This window comes from Helianthus annuus, chromosome 8, assembly GCF_002127325.2.
Source record: "Helianthus annuus cultivar XRQ/B chromosome 8, HanXRQr2.0-SUNRISE, whole genome shotgun sequence".
Lineage (NCBI taxonomy): Eukaryota > Viridiplantae > Streptophyta > Magnoliopsida > Asterales > Asteraceae > Helianthus > Helianthus annuus.
In genome coordinates this window covers 75060153-75077916 of record NC_035440.2, presented here as the reverse complement: position 1 = coordinate 75077916, position 17764 = coordinate 75060153, and the positions used below count along the sequence as shown (strand labels likewise).

The 17764-nt window shown below is 41.8% G+C and overlaps 1 protein-coding gene across 1 annotated transcript; it reads left to right on the top strand.

The window, feature by feature from the left end:
- The first annotated feature begins 219 nt into the window (after positions 1 to 219).
- LOC110873138 (probable carotenoid cleavage dioxygenase 4, chloroplastic) lies at positions 220 to 3179 on the top strand. Its single transcript, XM_022122062.2, has 2 exons — positions 220 to 1759; positions 2644 to 3179. Exons 1-2 carry the CDS (start codon positions 342 to 344, stop codon positions 3002 to 3004), a joined length of 1779 nt encoding a protein of 592 aa, XP_021977754.1. The 5' UTR covers positions 220 to 341; the 3' UTR covers positions 3005 to 3179.
- Positions 3180 to 17764: the final 14585 nt, after the last annotated feature.

The following is a 17764-nucleotide window of genomic DNA, read 5'->3' as shown; positions in this document are numbered from 1 at the left end:
ATCGTGTTGTTTGTAAAACTGAAGTATACTAAGCTACACTAAAATTCATTAAATAAAAAAAATTGTATTATTAACTAATACCTAACCCCTCATAACCACAATTAATATATGTGGTAAAGTAACAATTTGACAAAATTCAGATGAAAATATCAGTCGGATCATAAATATTTTCATCAGTTTATTATGGATATTATTATGGATATTATAAATTATTGAAAGGAATAATTACAAATATGAATATCGGATGTATTTCGTATGGTTAACGTGACTGATGGGTCGTTTTCGATGTTTCACTATAAAAACATGTCATTGCTCTGTGGTAAAGCATCCGGTACCACACTATGGACTCTCTCTCCTCATCTTTCATTTCCATTTTTTCCCAATCAAACTCAACTGTTTCCCACCCACCACCATCATCGTCTTCACCGCCATCTGCGCTAAGAGTCTTTTCAGTCAGGACTGAAGAAAAACCAGAAACCGTCACCAGTACCGCCACCACCAAAAGACCTAGTGGACCGAAAAAGCAACCAACCCTGAATATTAGAAAACGTGAAAGTTCAGTGGTGGTGGATCAGTCTTTACCCGCCACCATCTTTAATGCTTTTGATAGCATCATTAATAACTTTATTGATCCACCGGCGAGGGTCTCAGTTGATCCAAAACACGTTTTGTCTGATAACTTTTCACCGGTGGACGAACTCCCTCCGACTGACTGTGAAGTCATCGAGGGCACACTGCCAAGTTGCCTTGACGGTGCTTACTTCCGTAATGGTCCGAACCCGCAATTCCTTCCGCGAGGACCCTACCACCTCTTCGATGGCGATGGCATGCTCCATGCTATTCGTATCTCCAATGGAAAAGCTTCGTTATGTAGCCGATACATCAAAACATACAAATATTCAATAGAGAAAGAAGCGGGATTCCCCATTATTCCAAACGTGTTTTCAGGGTTTAATGGTGTGACTGCCTCTGCAGCTCGCATGGCAGTCACTGCCGGCCGATTTTTGGCTGGACAATTTGACCCCACAAAAGGTATTGGTCTAGCCAATACCAGTCTGGCCTTTTTTGGCAACAGACTTTTTGCTCTGGGAGAGTCGGATCTCCCATATGCCGTCAAACTAGCGCCCGACGGTGACATAGTCACCGTCGGACGTGAGGACTTCGACGGCAAACTATTCATGAGCATGACCGCTCACCCAAAAATCGATCCAGTAACGAAAGAAGCTTTTGCCTTTCGTTACGGTCCAGTCCCCCCTTTCCTAACCTTTTTCCGTTTCAACGAAAACGGAGAAAAACAAGCCGATGTCCCGATCTTCTCAATGACAAGCCCGTCGTTTCTCCACGACTTCGCCATCACCAAAAACTACGCGATTTTTCCCGAGATCCAAATCGGGATGAGCCCAATGGAGATGCTGGGTGGGGGATCCCCGGTTAGCGCGGACGCTGGAAAGGTGCCTCGGCTCGGGTTGATCCCTCGGTACGCGAAAGACGAGTCCGAGATGAAGTGGTTTGAGGTTCCGGGTTTTAATGTGATACATTGCATCAATGCATGGGAGGAGGATGGCGGAGATACGGTGGTGATGGTGGCTCCGAACATATTATCGGTTGAACATACGTTGGAAAGAATGGATTTGATTCATGCATCGGTTGAGAAAGTGAAGATTAATCTGAAAACAGGAATGGTATCCCGGCACCCGCTTTCAACCCGGAATCTTGACTTTGCGGTTTTAAATCCGGCCTTTGTTGCCGTTAAAAACAGGTTCGTTGTTAATTTTATAAAAGCAGTTTTTAAAATTTAAAAGTACTAAAAATAGTTATATTATAAACACATAATAACATGAAAAATAGATAAACAGTGACCATTTCTTGACTATTTCAGGGAACTAACTAATTTTGTAAATTTAATTTTAATTAAAACAACAATAAAGTCATTATAACCGGTAAAAGTAATTAATCACGTTTAAGACATTTATTGCAAAATTGAATGGATTTAAATTTTTTTTGAAAATGTTTTAGAAAGCGAAAGCGAAAGCATGAGAATTGATGATATATATAAATAAAGTTGAAAATAATTATTGCACATAGATAAAGTTTTTCCATTTTTTGTGGAACGTATGATGATTTTCATTTTTCCTAGAAGATATTTTTGAAGAGTATTATAGCGTGAGGTTCTAAACAAAACATAGTTGTTTTTAGTGGCAAATTTCTTTTAATCTGTTCTTTGTGAGACTTAAACCGAAGACCTCCCCTCTCAGACGTACCTATTTAAAGGTTTTTACCTTTGGCAATAGACCACCACCATATTAGTTCTAAATAGAACATAGTATTTGCATAGAGAAAATCGTTTAATTTTTCAATCTTGATTTTTTAAAATATAAGAAATAGTAGAAATCGTAATATTTATTCATCATTTTAAATTAACAAAAAAAAAATTGTTTATTTATAGAACCTACACATGTGTAGGTAAATGTCTAATCTTATTTTAAAATAAGTGAAAAATTAGTGTAATAGTTCTTTTTTTATTTATATAGCATATAAATTGTAGCTAAGAAGTATCTGAACAATTGAAAAAAAAGTTCACCGATTCAATTGGTTACAATGATTATATGTATACTTGATTGAGGCGTGATACAAACTATTCAGGTATATGTATTGTGGAGTTGGTGATCCGATGCCAAAGATCTCTGGTGTGGTCAAGCTAGATGTGTCACTATCCGAAGCAGACCGTCGCGAATGCATAGTTGCTAGCCGGATGTTCGGGCCTGGTTGTTACGGTGGTGAACCATTCTTTGTAGCTAGGGAGCCAGACAACCCCGATGCGGATGAGGATGATGGGTATGTGGTTTCTTATGTGCATAACGAGAACACCGGTGAGTCAAGATTCGTGGTGATGGACGCTAAGTCACCGACGCTTGAGATCGTCGCTGCCGTGAAGCTGCCCCACCGGGTACCATATGGTTTTCATGGGCTCTTTGTTAGAGAAAGTGACATTAACAAGTTGTGAAAATTGAATGGTCCAAGATTATTGTAAAAAGTAGATGCTATAGATATTTTTCCACTCACGGGCACATGATATATGTGTGTATAATATATGTAAAATGTGATCGAACATAAATAAAGTAAAACACACCTATTTCCATGTAAAATATCTTCAAGTAAATATAGTAATATTTACCTAATTATATGTTATCTACATGAGGTGTAAATGTTTACACTACTAGAAAACTGCAATTATTTCTATCAAAATTTCCTATACATTTCTTACGAACAAAAATGTCCACACTTTTTCCACGAAATTCCGACAAACAATAAAGGGTCTTAGTTTTGTGACAAAAAGCGACCAAAAAGTCACAAATTGTTATGCGTAGGAAAAGTGTCAGAAATTTCCCACGGATTTCCGACGGAATTCGTTTTTGTTTTAACTATTAGTCGGAAATTCATAGGAATCGACATGCGTAAGAAATGTGTCGGAAATTTTCGACAGAATACCGACGAAATTCGTTTTTATTTAACGACTAGTAGGAAATGCGTAGGAATCCAATTTATCGTAAAAAAAATAAACAAAATTAATGATATTAAAATATAAATTTTATTATTTAATAAAAATATATGTTATTTCTAAATTGATTCCGTAAGATGTGTGTTGGAAATTCCGACAGATTGCTCACGAAATAGATAATTTTTTTATAATACACATATATGTTATTTTTAAAACACATTTATATATATCCGTAGGAAATGTGTAGGAAAATATTAACGCAATTCCTACGAAATTCGTTTCATTTTAATCATTAGTAGGAATCCAATTTATCATAAAAAATAATTATAATAAATAAAATTAACGATATTAAAATATAAAGTTTCATTATTTAATAAAAATATATGTTATTTCTAAATTAATTCCGTAGGAAGTGTGTTGGAAATTCCGACAGATTACTCACGGAATGGATTTTTTTTTTTGTAATACACATACATGTTATTTTTAAAACAAACTTTAGAAAAAGATGATGAAGCGGTTGGAGTTGTTGAAGAACTTAGGTTGGACAAAGACATTGATCATCTAGTGATGAGCAAAGGGGGCAATGTGTCGTACACAATGAATGTGCAGTCTGTTGAAGGTGTTGAGGTTGATGTCACAACCCCCGCCCATACTCTAGACAGGAGCCGTGAGCAGATACAAGTGGTATCGATGTTTATTAAATTTGCAGCAGAAAATATCATCAGGACCGTAGTCAGGAAAACTTTCAGAGTTTGTAAAACACCCAAGTTTAATATTAAACAAATGAGATAAAACCCATATTACAAACAAATGTCTTTATAGGGATAAACCCTAGTTGATAAAACACAATTTCTTTTCTTTATTCAGGTAACATAGCCACTTTATTTAAGCCTTCAGTGCTTCCTAGCAAGCTTATTTTACTTTCACAGTAAGTAACCTCAAACGCGTTTAAAAATATTTTATCAGCGAAAACTACTGGTGAGTTCATTCATTTGTATAAAAAGACACATTGTTATAATTTACAGTATCCAGAGTTTTTACATTTGTTTATATCTTTCAATTACTCAAATCAGTAATATTCACAGGGCCAATCCCTGTACTCATGGTCATATCACTATTGGCCAACTCTTTGTCCAATAGTGATGATAGACTAATAATGTATACAAAACCACACATACTGGCAGTAATTTCATATTACAAAGACTTAATCACTGTAAGTATAACTGAAAACATTTAGGGTTTTGCAAAGCATTTGATAAGAAGAAAGAATGACTCACATTGTAGATTTAGGGTTTTAGATTATAGCTTCCTGGTGTTATGTCACACCCCAACCGATGGCGGAAACATCGGGGTGAGGCACTGAGCGAAACAGATTGTCCAGGAGAAATCCATAACAACTAAAATTACCAGATATTTAATGTTACGTCCCATACCATAACATATCAAATAAAAGAAGTTATTACAGACATAGTTTCTCAAAGACAAATAAAGCTGTTCCGACAACTCATAAATTAATTGTTTTGTTTCTAGACTCTCCTGGCTCGATTCCACATAGCAAGCATACCACATCATCCTAAACACCTGTCACATACGTTAAAATAGGTCAATATACATAGTGTAAAGGTGAGCATACAAGTTTAATAGTATAGTAGATAGCCAAAGCGGTTTACGCATAACCAGCATGTAACATGTTGAAAAGTGAAGCTAGCAGGTTATCGATAATGAAATATGCACAAACATGACTGCGAGTTGTAGAATGCGCAACACATATCACCACTGTGACACGTGAAGTAAAACCTTAACAACCCCTGTCCACGACAGGTGCTGAGTCAAAACTATAGTACTATCGTTGCTAAGGTGTCAGGCAACAATCACTGTGTAAACATAACATACAAGCATTCATCGAGTAACACGTATAACATGCAATAGCGGTCAGCATTTAAAAGTGTTTGCGTTGTGTGTCGATTGTGATTTGAAATAGGTAACATATGTAACACCCAAAAGTGCGTAAAGCAAAAAGGGTTCGAGTATACTCACTGATTGGGTTTAATGAATAAACACAGTCTTGGATTGGATTGAAGGGAGCGCTGGAAAGTTAGCTTGACTACAGAACGATAGCATTGCACCTTGTAGCTGATCAAACAAATGATCGATTCGGGGCAGGGGATAGCGATTCTTGATTGTCAGCTTATTCAATTCCCTATAATCGATGCACATCCGGAATGACCCGTCCTTCTTTTTGACGAAAAGAACCGGTGCGCCCTAAGGAGAGGTGCTAGGGCGAATGAAGCATTTGTCAAGTAATTCCTGGAGTTGACTCGAGAGTTCGCGCATTTCAGACGGTGCGAGGCGATAAGGAGATTTAGCAACAGGATTAGCTCCAGGAATGAGGTCAATACGGAAATCAATATCACGACTCGGGGGTAAACCAGGTAAATCATCATGAAAGATGTTAGGAAAATCATGAACCACAGGCACCTTATCCATTGCCTTTTTTTCCTTTTCCTCCACTACTACGATGTGTGCCAAGAAAGCTTTGTATTCCTTGCAGAGATACTTACTCGCTTATATGCACGACATGAGTTTGAGATTCTTCGATGCGACTTCGCCATAGACACAGAGTTGATCACCGTTATTGAGCGAGAAACGAATCATTTTATCAAAACAAACGACTTCAGCACAATTCTCGCGAAGAAAATCCATGCCTACTATGATATCAAAACTACCAAGCTGCATTGGAATAAGATCAATAGTGAAGACGTGATTGTTGAGTTCAAGCGTACAATCACGGAGAACAGAGTGAACAGTGACGGTTCTTCCAGTGGCAACTTCTACGTTGAACATCGTAGGGATATTAGCTTTTCGAATTCTAACGAAACAAAACAGTTATCGGCTCCAGTATCAAATAAACACGAAGCATATATACCATTGACAAGGAACGTACCATTAACCACATTGTTGTCTGCTTGAGCCTGGCGGGCATTGATGTTGAATGCATGTTCGCAGGTTGCTGTCTTCTGCTGCTACTAAGGCTGATGCTGTTGATGTTGTTGTTGTTGCTGTTGTTGATATTGTTATTGTTGCTGCTGTTGTGGCTCTTGCTTCACCACTCTGTTTGGGCAGACATTTGAAAAGTGGTTGGGATCACCACATGCAAAGCAGGCTCTTGCATTGGCAGCGGGAGCAGGAGCTGCTTGTTGGCCCTGTGGAGCAGGAAGAGGAGCTGTCAGTACAGGAGCTTGAACTTGAGCTTGAGCTTGGCGGGGACCAGTACGGCAGTTGGCAGTAAAATGGCCATACAGGTTGCAGTGAACACAAAACCGACATGCAATCCCAACAGGATGATGCTAGGTAAAAGTAGGGCAGAGCGGGTGTGGACCAGTATATGCACGCTTAGCTGGCGGTGCACTGGTCACTGGTGCCGCTACTTAGCGGTTCTGGGGTTGCGGTTGAGCAGGGACAGCTTGGAGTGGAGCGGATGTGACAGCACAGTTCTTGTTGTTGTTGTTGTTCTTGCGTTTGCGACGAGAAGACTTGGAAGCTTGCGGTGCGGCGGTTTCAGCAGTGGGAGCGGCGGTGGCTTGGTGGTATTCTTGAAATAACCAGCCAACACTCGCTTGTCTTTAATCTCGGCAGCGAGTAGGTATGTCTCTTCGATGGTTGTTGTCTTTGCGGCTTGCACGAAGTCAGCAACACAATTTGGTAAAGCACGGATGTATTTCTTGATCGTCATATCAGGTGTTGCCACCTGGCTTGGACAAATGATACTCAGCTATTTGAAGCGGGCAGTTAGACCGGCGTTATCGCCACCATCCTGCTTGATGTTCCAGAACTCGTTCTCCAGCTTCTTAAGCTCATGGGGTGGGCAGAATTCCTTCATCATGAGTTCCTTTAACTCATCCCAAGTAAGCCCATAGGCTGCATCATTCCCACGTCTGTTTCTTTCGGCAGTCCACCAATCCAGAGCCTTGGATTGGAAAACGCCAGTGGCGTTGATAGTATGTAGGTGGTCGGGACATCCGCTCTGGCGTAGTGTGACTTCGATTGAGTCGAACCATTGAAACATAGCGCTTGGTCCGTCTTCGCCTGTGAAGTCTTTTGGGCCACAGGCCTTAAACTGCTTGAAGCTGAAAGTACCCTTTGGAGAGTCGGTCCTTGATTCCTCAGAGGACTTGCTGGTATTCTCATTAAGCTCACTGAAAATTTGCAGAATGACCTTAGCCATCTTCTTTGCAACTAAAGAAGCGATTCGCTTGTCAGCATGGTTTCTGCGAGCAGCGCGGGAAGTGTGTGATCCGAATGACGACATTGTCTGCAACAGACATCGTCATAGGACGCAAACACTATTTCGATTAAGTCGAGTACAGTCTATAATATCATCGCATACCTCCATATATAAAGCACAGGAACACGTCTACACATAGGCACATAATCAAGTAGGCACATAATCACATAGGGACGTAAGCACATAAGCACGTAGAGCACAAAGGCACGTAATCCACTATATTTTGCACGCCATATATTGCATGTATTCACCTATCATTCAAGTTCACGAAGCGCGTTCGAGAGTAGCGATTGCGAGTAGCGAGTACACAGCGAGTAGTATAGCGTAAGCGAGTAACATAGCATGCGATTTGTTAATGTTGTGTAGTGAGTTGTGTGTGTTTGGCGGAGAAAGAAGCGTTAGATCGAAACCATCAATATCTCAAAACGCTAACAAATAAACATATAAAACCTCATAACACATAAAAATCCACATAAAACACATACATAAAAGCGATAAATCACAAAGTCAGCGGTTGCAGGCTCAGAATCGAAACACATAAAATCAGCGATTGCGAGCTTGAAATCGAAAAATAGATTGTCTCGGCTGATAGACGTCGATTACCCAAAGTGATTCGACTATTCACAAGGACTTCGAGTACACGCTTTGGCCTAATAGACTGTGCTCTATCACCGGCCTACGGTGAATGGCACGCATCCTTTCGGCCTTTCACGCGAACTGAGTCGTTGGAATCCATCGAGACTTTGGTGAGAGTGTTGTAAAACCAAAATAAGGAATGGAACAAGTCATCAAGGTTCGGGTTTCACCCCTAACTTAACGACTGCATTCCTGTTTGTGTGATAGAATCACGAGATAGAGAGGGAGATTTGCATCAAAGTATGGATTTCACTCCTGATTCAACGCAAATTCTCGTGTTTATAGTAAAAAATGCGCGTCGAACAAGCGATCTAATCAAGAGTTTGCGGTTTTCACACCAACTCTCGATCTAATCATTCGTTCATTTCCGAAAATAGGAAAGGCTAAGTGGTAGTATTCGACCTTAGGAAAGGTCGCTAGGGTGTAGTATGTTCGTGAATCGATCGAATAACAGAAATAGGCTCGAGTGGAACCCCTTACCGGGTTCGCACAAGGCGGTCTGTTGGTTCTTAGACTATAGACTAGGTCGTTTCTAAGACATCGACCCGGACTAGGTCGAGTCTTGCCTAATTCCCTATAGTTATGGCACTGATACCAATCTGTCACACCCCAACCGATGGCGAAAACATCGGGGTGAGGCACTGAGCGAAACAGATTGTCCAGGAGAAATCCATAACAACTAAAATTACCAGATATTTAACGTTGCGTCCCATACCATACCATAACATATCAAATAAAAGATGTTATTACAGACATAGTTTCTCAAAGACAAATAAAACTGTTCCGACAACTCATAAATTAATTGTTTTGTTTCTAGACTCTCCTAGCTCGATTCCACATAGCAAGCATACCACAGCATCCTAAACACCTGTCACATATGTTAAAATAGGTCAATACACATAGTGTAAAGGTGAGCATACAAGTTTAATAATATAGTAGATAGCGAAAGCGATTTACGCATAACCAGCATGTAACATGTTGAAAAGTGAAGCTAGCAGGTTATCGACAATGAAATATGCACAGACATGACTGCGAGTTGTAGAATGCGCAACACATATCACCACTATGACACATGAAGTAAAACCCTTAACAACCCATGTCCACGACAGGTGCTGAGTCCAAACTATAGTACTATCGTTGCTAAGGTGTCAGGAAACAATCACTGTGTAAACATAACATACAAGCATTCATCGAGTAACACGTATAACATGCAATAGCGGTCAGCGTTTAAAAGTGTTTACGTTGTGTGCCGATTGTGATTTGAAATAGGTAACGTATGTAACACCCAAAAGTGCGTAAAGCAAAAAGGGTTCGAGTATACTCATTGATCGTGTTTAATGAATAAACACGGTCTTGGATTGGATTGAAGGGAGCGCTGGAAAGTTAGCCTGATTACAGAACGATAGCATAAGCGATGAACAATGCGTGAAACAGCGTGCCGGTGAAACAAGTGACGGATAGTGATCCGATCGGATGACCTTCCGGACGGATGGTCATCCGGTCGGATGGCCATTCGGTCAAAGGGTGATCCGTTTGGGATGGATGTGTTTGTGTATGATGTGACTTTGAAGTTTTCGTTGTAGCATTTTAAAATCTGAGAAGTATCTCTACCTTTCAGGTCGTCCGGTCGAATGGTCATCCAGACGGATGGTCGTTTGGTCGGATGGCAATCCGTTCCAAGTGAGATGTTTCCCAAAGATCCAAGTCTCCTGATAGAATAGTCATTCGATCGGATGGTCATCCGATCGGATGACTATTCGTTGGAAACTGATAACCTTTGAAAATTTGTAAAAAGTTTAAGTATTTGAGAGCCAGAAGTCACTCGATCGGATTGTCGTTCGATCGGATGGCTATCCGATCAGACGGCGATCCGTTCAGCAACCTGTTCATTGTGAAACCTGTAAAATTTGCTAAGTTTAGAAAGTTTTTCATCTGGACCGAGACGGTATGACTACGTATCAAACAACGGAAACCCCATCAAGTCCTAGTCATCCGTGTCACACCCCAACCGATGGCGGAAATATCGGGGTGAGGCACTAAGCGAAACAGATTATCAAGGAGAAATACGTAACAACTAAAATTACCAGATATTTAATCATTACGTCCCATACTATAACATATCAAATAAAATAACTTATTAGAGACATAGTTATCTCAAAGACTAATCATAGTTTCAACAACTCAAATATTAATTGTTTTGTTTCTAGACTCCCCTAAGCTTGATTCCAAAACATCCAGCAATCCTAGCATCTTAAACATCTATCACATACATTAAAATAGAGTTCAATCCACATAGTGTAAAGGTGAGCATACAAGTTTAATAGTATAATAGATAGCAAAAGCGGTTTACGCGTAACCAACATGTAACATGTTGAAAAGTGAAGCTAGCAGGTTATCGACAATGAAATATGCACAGACGTGACTGCGAGTTGTAGAATGCGCAACACATATCACCACTGTGACACGTGAAGTAAAGCCCTTAACAACCCCTGTCCACGACAGGTGCTGAGTCCAAACTATAGTATTATCGTTGCTAAGGTGTCAGGCAACAATCACTGTGTAAACATTACATACAACATTCATCGAATAACACGTATAACATGTAATAACGGTCAGCATATAAAAGTGTTTGCATTGTGCGTGGATTGTGAATTGAAATAGGTAACGTATGTAACACCCAAAAGTACAGAAAGCAAAAAGGGTTCGAGTATTCTCACAGATCGTGTTTAATGAATAAACACAGTCTTGAATTGGATTGAAGGGAGCGCTAGAAAGTTAGCCTGATTACAGAACGATAGCATAAGCGATGAACAGTGCGTTAAACGGTGTGTCGGTGAAGCAAGTGACGGATAGTGATCCGATCGGATAACAATCCGAACAGATGGTCATCCGGACGGATGACCATTCGGTCGGATGGTCATTCGTTTGGGATGGATGTGTTTGTGTATGATGTGATTTTGAAGTTTTCGTTGTAGCATTTTATAAAATGAGAAGTATCTCTACCTTTCAAGTCGTCCGGTCAAATGGTCATTCGGACGGATGGTCGTTCGATCGGAGGGCAATCCGTTCCAAGTGAGATGTTCCCCCAAATATCCAAGTCTCCTGATAGAATAGTCATTCGATCGGATGGTCATCCGATCGGATGACTATTACGTTGGAAACAGACATTTATGAGGTTTGTAAAATTTGATTAAGTGTTGAACGTCATAAGTAATCCGGTCGGATTTTCGTTCGATCGGATGGCTATCCGATCGGACGGCAATCCATTTGGTAACATGTTCGTTTGTAACTTGTGAAATTTGCTAAGTTTAAAAGGTTTTGCGGGTTGACCGAGACGGTATGACAATGTGTCAAACAACGGGAACTCCACCAAGTCCAAGTCATCCGATCGGATAGGAATCACCCCGTCCAATCAGTTAACTATTCTTGGCGGTTGTTCATGTTCAACCCATGAGTCGGTTGTCTCTTTGATAGAAACCCGTTCTCAGACCGGCACTTCACTAGAGAATGAGTAGAAGGCTTGAACGAGGTCAGATTCTATCGGTTTTGTGTGAAAAGTAAAGAACATTGAAGAAAAGTGGAAATCAGTTGGAAAATGTTTAGATTGTGTTGAAATCTGTGTTTAAACATGTTGAAATCTCTTAGATCTGAGTTGTTCTTGGTGGAATGAGGTCACACTTTGAAGTTCATGAGAACCCATGATGACATCATCCTAGAACAGCCCAAATCAGCCGATTTCATGGTGAAAAGTTAAGATTTGATGGAGAAAATGATGGGAAAGTGTGTGTAGATCATAGAAGTACAAGATTTGAGTTGAAAACTTACAAGAATCGCGAGAAATCGAGAGAAAATAGGCCAAGAGCGTGCTAGTCGAACGAGAGCTGTCACATCACATGAACAGTATTGTGACAGACGATATTTATAGGTGAGAGGAGAGAAGAGGCGGTGTAATGGTGCGATCGGAGGGCCTTCCGATCGGATGGTCATCTGGACGGATGACCATTCGATCGAATGGTCCTTCGATCGGATGGTTCGAGTGGGTTAGTTTCCGACTTTTCATTTCGCGCGTTGAGCGTTGCGACGTGTTTAATCGAGTATCGATTAAGCGATGCGATAGTTTTAAATAATATTTGCACAAATAACATAACTAACATACAACAACATAAATAAGCTTGCGTTTCCAGTTCGCGATGAGATTGCGTTGCGATAGAGTTGCGATTGCGTTTGCGATTAACACCTTAAACATATAATAAACATGCACAAGTAACACATAATAGCACACACACGTAAAACAATATCCTAAACATGCGATTCAAGCTACAATGCGATTGCGAAGAGATTAGCGTTTAGTAGATTAGCATTAAGCGGCGATTATTGCATTTACTCCACATAATACAACTAAAGTAACACAAACTAGAGTATCGAATTACAAGTTAAAGAGTACAATCAATAGTTAAGCAAGGAATGACAGATCGAATTAGCAATCTTTTCTTCCTTTGACTTTGACTTTGACTTGTATTTTGACTTTAAAAATGTGGGTTGTTACAGCCTCCCCTACTTTAGGGAATTTTATCCCGAAATTAGGATGCAGGTGTAACGAATAACTATGGATACTTAGCCTTTATGTCACTTTCGAGTCCCAGGTGAACTCAGCGCCGCGTTTGCCTTCCCAGCGAACCTTCACAATGGGAATGCGTGAGCGTCTGAGCTTCTTGGTTTCTCGATCCATGATCTCGACAGGCTTTTCCACGAAGTGTAATGTTTTGTCTACTTATAGATCCTCAAGTGGTACATGTAAATTCTCCTCTGGTAGTTCGAGTCTGTAGGCCACCTTGCCAATTCTTTCCAGAATTTTAAAGGGTCCAACATGTCGAGGCGCGAGCTTTACTTTCTTACCGAATCTGATCACCCCCTTCCAAGGTGAAACCTTTATGAGTACGTGATAGCCAACGTCAAATTCAAGGGGCTTGCAGCGTCTATCGGCGTAACTTTTCTGACGACTTTGAGCTTTCAGCAGATTGTCTCGAATTTGGAGGATCTTGTCAGTCGTTTCTTGCAGTAGCTCAGGACCGGTAATTTGCGCGTCTCTGATCTCGTGCCACACAATAGGCGATCGACATTTGCTTCCGTATAGTGCCTCAAATGGTGCCATTTGAATGCTAGAATGATAACTGTTATTGTACGAGAATTCGACCAAAGGTAAGTGCGCGTCCCAATTACCACCGAAATCTATGACACACGAGCGAAGCATATCTTCAAGGGTACGGATCGTTCTTTCAGTCTGACCATCGGTTTGGGGATGGAAAGCGGTACTTAGATTGAGAGTAGTACCGAGAACAGATTGAAACGTTTCCCAAAGACGCGAGGTAAACCGACCATCGCGATCAAAAATGATGTCACAAGGCGTCCCGTGTCAACTGATGATTTCGTCCGTGTAGATCCATGCTAATCGTTCTACCTTGTAGTCCTCTCGTATCGGTAGAAAATGAGCAGATTTAGTCAAACGATAGACGATAACCCAGATGCTATCGTGAACTGATGGCGTGCGCGGAAGTTTCCTTATAAAATCCATGGCTATACTCTCCCACTTCCACATATGGATCTCGGGTTGCACGAGTAAGCCAGAGGGTCTTTGTTGCTCGGCCCTTGACTTTCGAACAAGTCAGGCACTTTGAAACATAGATTGCGATATCCTTCTTCATTCCAGGCTACCAATGCCGTAGACGAAGGTCATGGTACATCTTGTCGGCACCAGGATGAATGGAATATCGAGACTTGTGTGCTTCAGTTAACAATATATCTCGAAGGTTATTGCGACTTGGAATCCAGATGCGGTCTAGATAGTAGTAGATACCGTTCGATTTGGTGACAAATTGCGATTCAGCACCACACTTCTTCATTTCCTCTCGCAAGGTATTCTCATTGAAGCAGGCGTGCTGAGCGTCACGAATCAAGGCTTCGAGGTCGTGCTGGGCGCGAGTATTACGAATGCTATGAAAATAGCTTCGTCTACTTAGAGCATCGGCCACGACATTTGCTTTGCCAGGGTGGTAATGAATCTCACAGTCGTAATCGTAGAGAAGTTCTACCCATCGACGTTGGCGCATATTCAGTTCCTTTTGGTTCAAGATATTTGCTGGATCTTATGGTCGGTGAAGACCATACACTTAGTAGTAAAGGTAGTGTCGCCAAATCTTCAACGCAAAAACAACTGCACTAAGCTCGAGATCGTGGGTTGTATAGTTCTTCTCGTGAATCTTGAGCTGACGAGAGGCGTACGCGATAACCTTGTCCCGTTGCATGAGAACACAACCGAGACCAAGATTCGAGGCATCACAATAGACTACAAAGTCATTGTTTCCGTCGGGTAACGCGAGGATAGGAGTATTGCAGAGCATATGCTTTAGAGTCTGGAAGGCTCGCTCTTGTTCGGTTCCCCAAACAAAAGACTTTTGTTTATGCGTCAAAGAAGTAAGCGGAACGGCAATTTTAGAAAAGTCAGCGATGAATCGACGGTAATAGCCCGCCAATCCGAGGAATGAACGAACTTCGGATTGTGATTTTGGAGTAACCCAACTCTTAACAGCTTCGATCTTCGCGGGGTCGACGTGTATACCTTGACTATTGACGATGTGACCGAGGTTCCTCTAGACAAAATTCAAACTTGGAGAACTTGACATAGAGTCGATTCCCCTAGAGTAATTCGAGAACCAAACGTAGATGTTGCGCGTGTTCGGCTTTCGACTTCGAATAGATCAGGATATCATCGATGAACACGATGACGAAACGGTCAAGAAATGGTTTACACACGCGATTCATCAAATCCATGAAAACCGCGGGTGCATTGGTTAAACCAAAGGGCATTACGATGAATTCATAGTGGTTGTATCGGGTTCAGAGAGCGGTTTTCGGTATATCTTCCTCCTGGATTCATAACTAGTGATAGCATGAGCGTAAATCGATCTTCGAGAAGCATGTAGCACCTTGTAATTGATCAAACAAATCATCAATTCGAGGCAGGAGTTAACGATTCTTGATAGTTAGCTTATTCAACTCCCAATAGTGGATGCACATCTGGAACGATCCGTCCTTCTTTTTGACGAAAAGAACAGGTGCGCCCCAAGGAGAGGTGCTAGGGCGAATGAAGCCTTTGTCAAGTAATTCCTGGAGTTGACTCGAGAGTTCGTGCATTTCATACGGAGCGAGGCGATAAGGAGATTTAGCAACCGGATTAGCTCCAGGAATGAGGTCGATTTGGAAATCAATATCACGACTCGGGGGTAAACAAGGTAAATCATCAGGAAAGACATTAGGAAAATCACGAACCACAGGCACCTTATCCATTGCCTTCTTTTCCTTTTCCTCCGCTACTACGATGTGCGCCAAGAAAGCTTTGTATTCCTTTCGGAGATACTTGCTCGCTTGGATACACAACATGAGTTTGAGATTCTTCGATGCGACTTCGCCATAAACACAAAGATGATCACCATTAGCGAGCGAGAAATGAATCATTTTATCAAAGCAAACGACTTCAGCATGATTTTCACGAAGAAAATTCATGCCTACTATGATATCAAAACTACCAAGCTGCATCAGAATAAGATCGATAGGAAAACGTGATTGTTGAGTTCAAGGTGCAATCACAGAGAACAGAACGAACAGTAACAGTTCTTCTAGTGGCAACTTCAACGTCGAACGTCGTAGGGAGATTAGCACGCTTACGATTAAGGAGCTTTTCGAATTCTAACGATACAAAACAGTTATCGGCTCCAGTATCAAATAAACACGAAGCATATATACCGTTGATGAGGAACGTACCATTAACCACGTTGTTATCTGCTTGAGCCTGGCGGGCGTTGATGTTGAATGCATGTCCGCGGGCTGCTGGTTGCTGCTACTGCTGCTGCTGCTGCTGTTGATGTTGTTGCGGCTGCTGCTGTGGCTCTTGCTTCACCACTATGATTGGGCAGACATTTACAAAGTGGTTGGGATCACCACATGCAAAGCAGGCTCTTGCGTGGGCAGCGGGCGCAAGAGCTGCTTGTTGACCCTGTGGAGCAGGAAGGAGAGCTAGTGGTACAGGAGCTTGAACTTGATCTTGGCAGGGACCAGTACGACAGTTGGCAGTAAAGTGGCCATACAAGTTGCAGTGAACACAAAACCGGCATGCAATCTTAACAGGATGATGATAGTTACAGGTAGGGCAGAGCGGGTGTGGACCAGTATATGCATGCTTGGCCGGCGGTGCATTGCTCACTGGCGCTGCTACTTGGCGATTCTGAGGTTGCGGTTGAGCAGGGACAGCTTGGAGTGGAGCGGCTGTAACCGCACAGTTCTTGTTGCTGTTGCTGTTCTTGTGTTTGCGGCGAGAAGACTTGGAAGCTTGCGGTGCGGCGGTTTCAGCGGTGGGAGAAGAGGTAGATTGGTGGAGACTCTTGGTGGTATTCTTGAAATAACCAGCCAACACTCGCTTGTCATTAATCTCGGCAGCGAGTAGGTATGTCTCTTCGATGGTTTTTTTTTCACGGCTTGCACGAAGTCAGCAACACAATCCGGCAAAGCACGGATATACTTCTTAATCGTCATGTCAGGTGTTGCCACCTGGCTTGGACAAATGATACTCAGCTGCTTGAAGCGGGCAGTTAGACCGGCGTTATCGCCACCATCCTGCTTGATGTTCCAGAACTCGTTCTCCAGCTTCTGGAGCTCATGGGGTGGGCAGAATCCTTTCATCATAAGTTCCTTCAACTCATCCCAGGTAAGCCCATAGGCTGCGTCGTTTCCACGCCTGTTCCTTTTGGCGGTCCACCAATCCAGAGCCCTGGATTGGAAAACGCCAGTTGCGCTGACAGTGCGTAAGTGATCGGGACATCCGCTCTGGCATAGCGTAACTTCAATTGAGTCGAACCATTGAAACATAGCGCTTGGTCCGTCTTCGCCTGTGAAGTCTTTTGGGCCACAGGCCTTAAACTGCTTGAAGCTGAAAGTAGTTCGAGAAAATCAAGAAACAAGTAGCGTATAGCCATTCCAAGCGAAATGGGATGTCCATTCCATGCGAAATGGGTATGTCCATTCCATACGAATTGGGCATGTCCATTCCATGCGAAATGGCCTCCTCATGTCCATTCCATGCGAAATGGCCTCCCCTATATATAGCTGAGCTTGGTCATTCATTTGTAAGGTTTTGGATTCCGGTAGCGAAGCTCTGCCAAAGTATCTCCAGGTTGTAAAATGTTATCAAATCAATACAAGAGATAGTTTAAGTGATTCTCTGTGCAAATCAGCTGAAATAACTCTTATACGTCTGTTTCCGCCTTTCGTATTGAACGAGATCTCTTCTGATC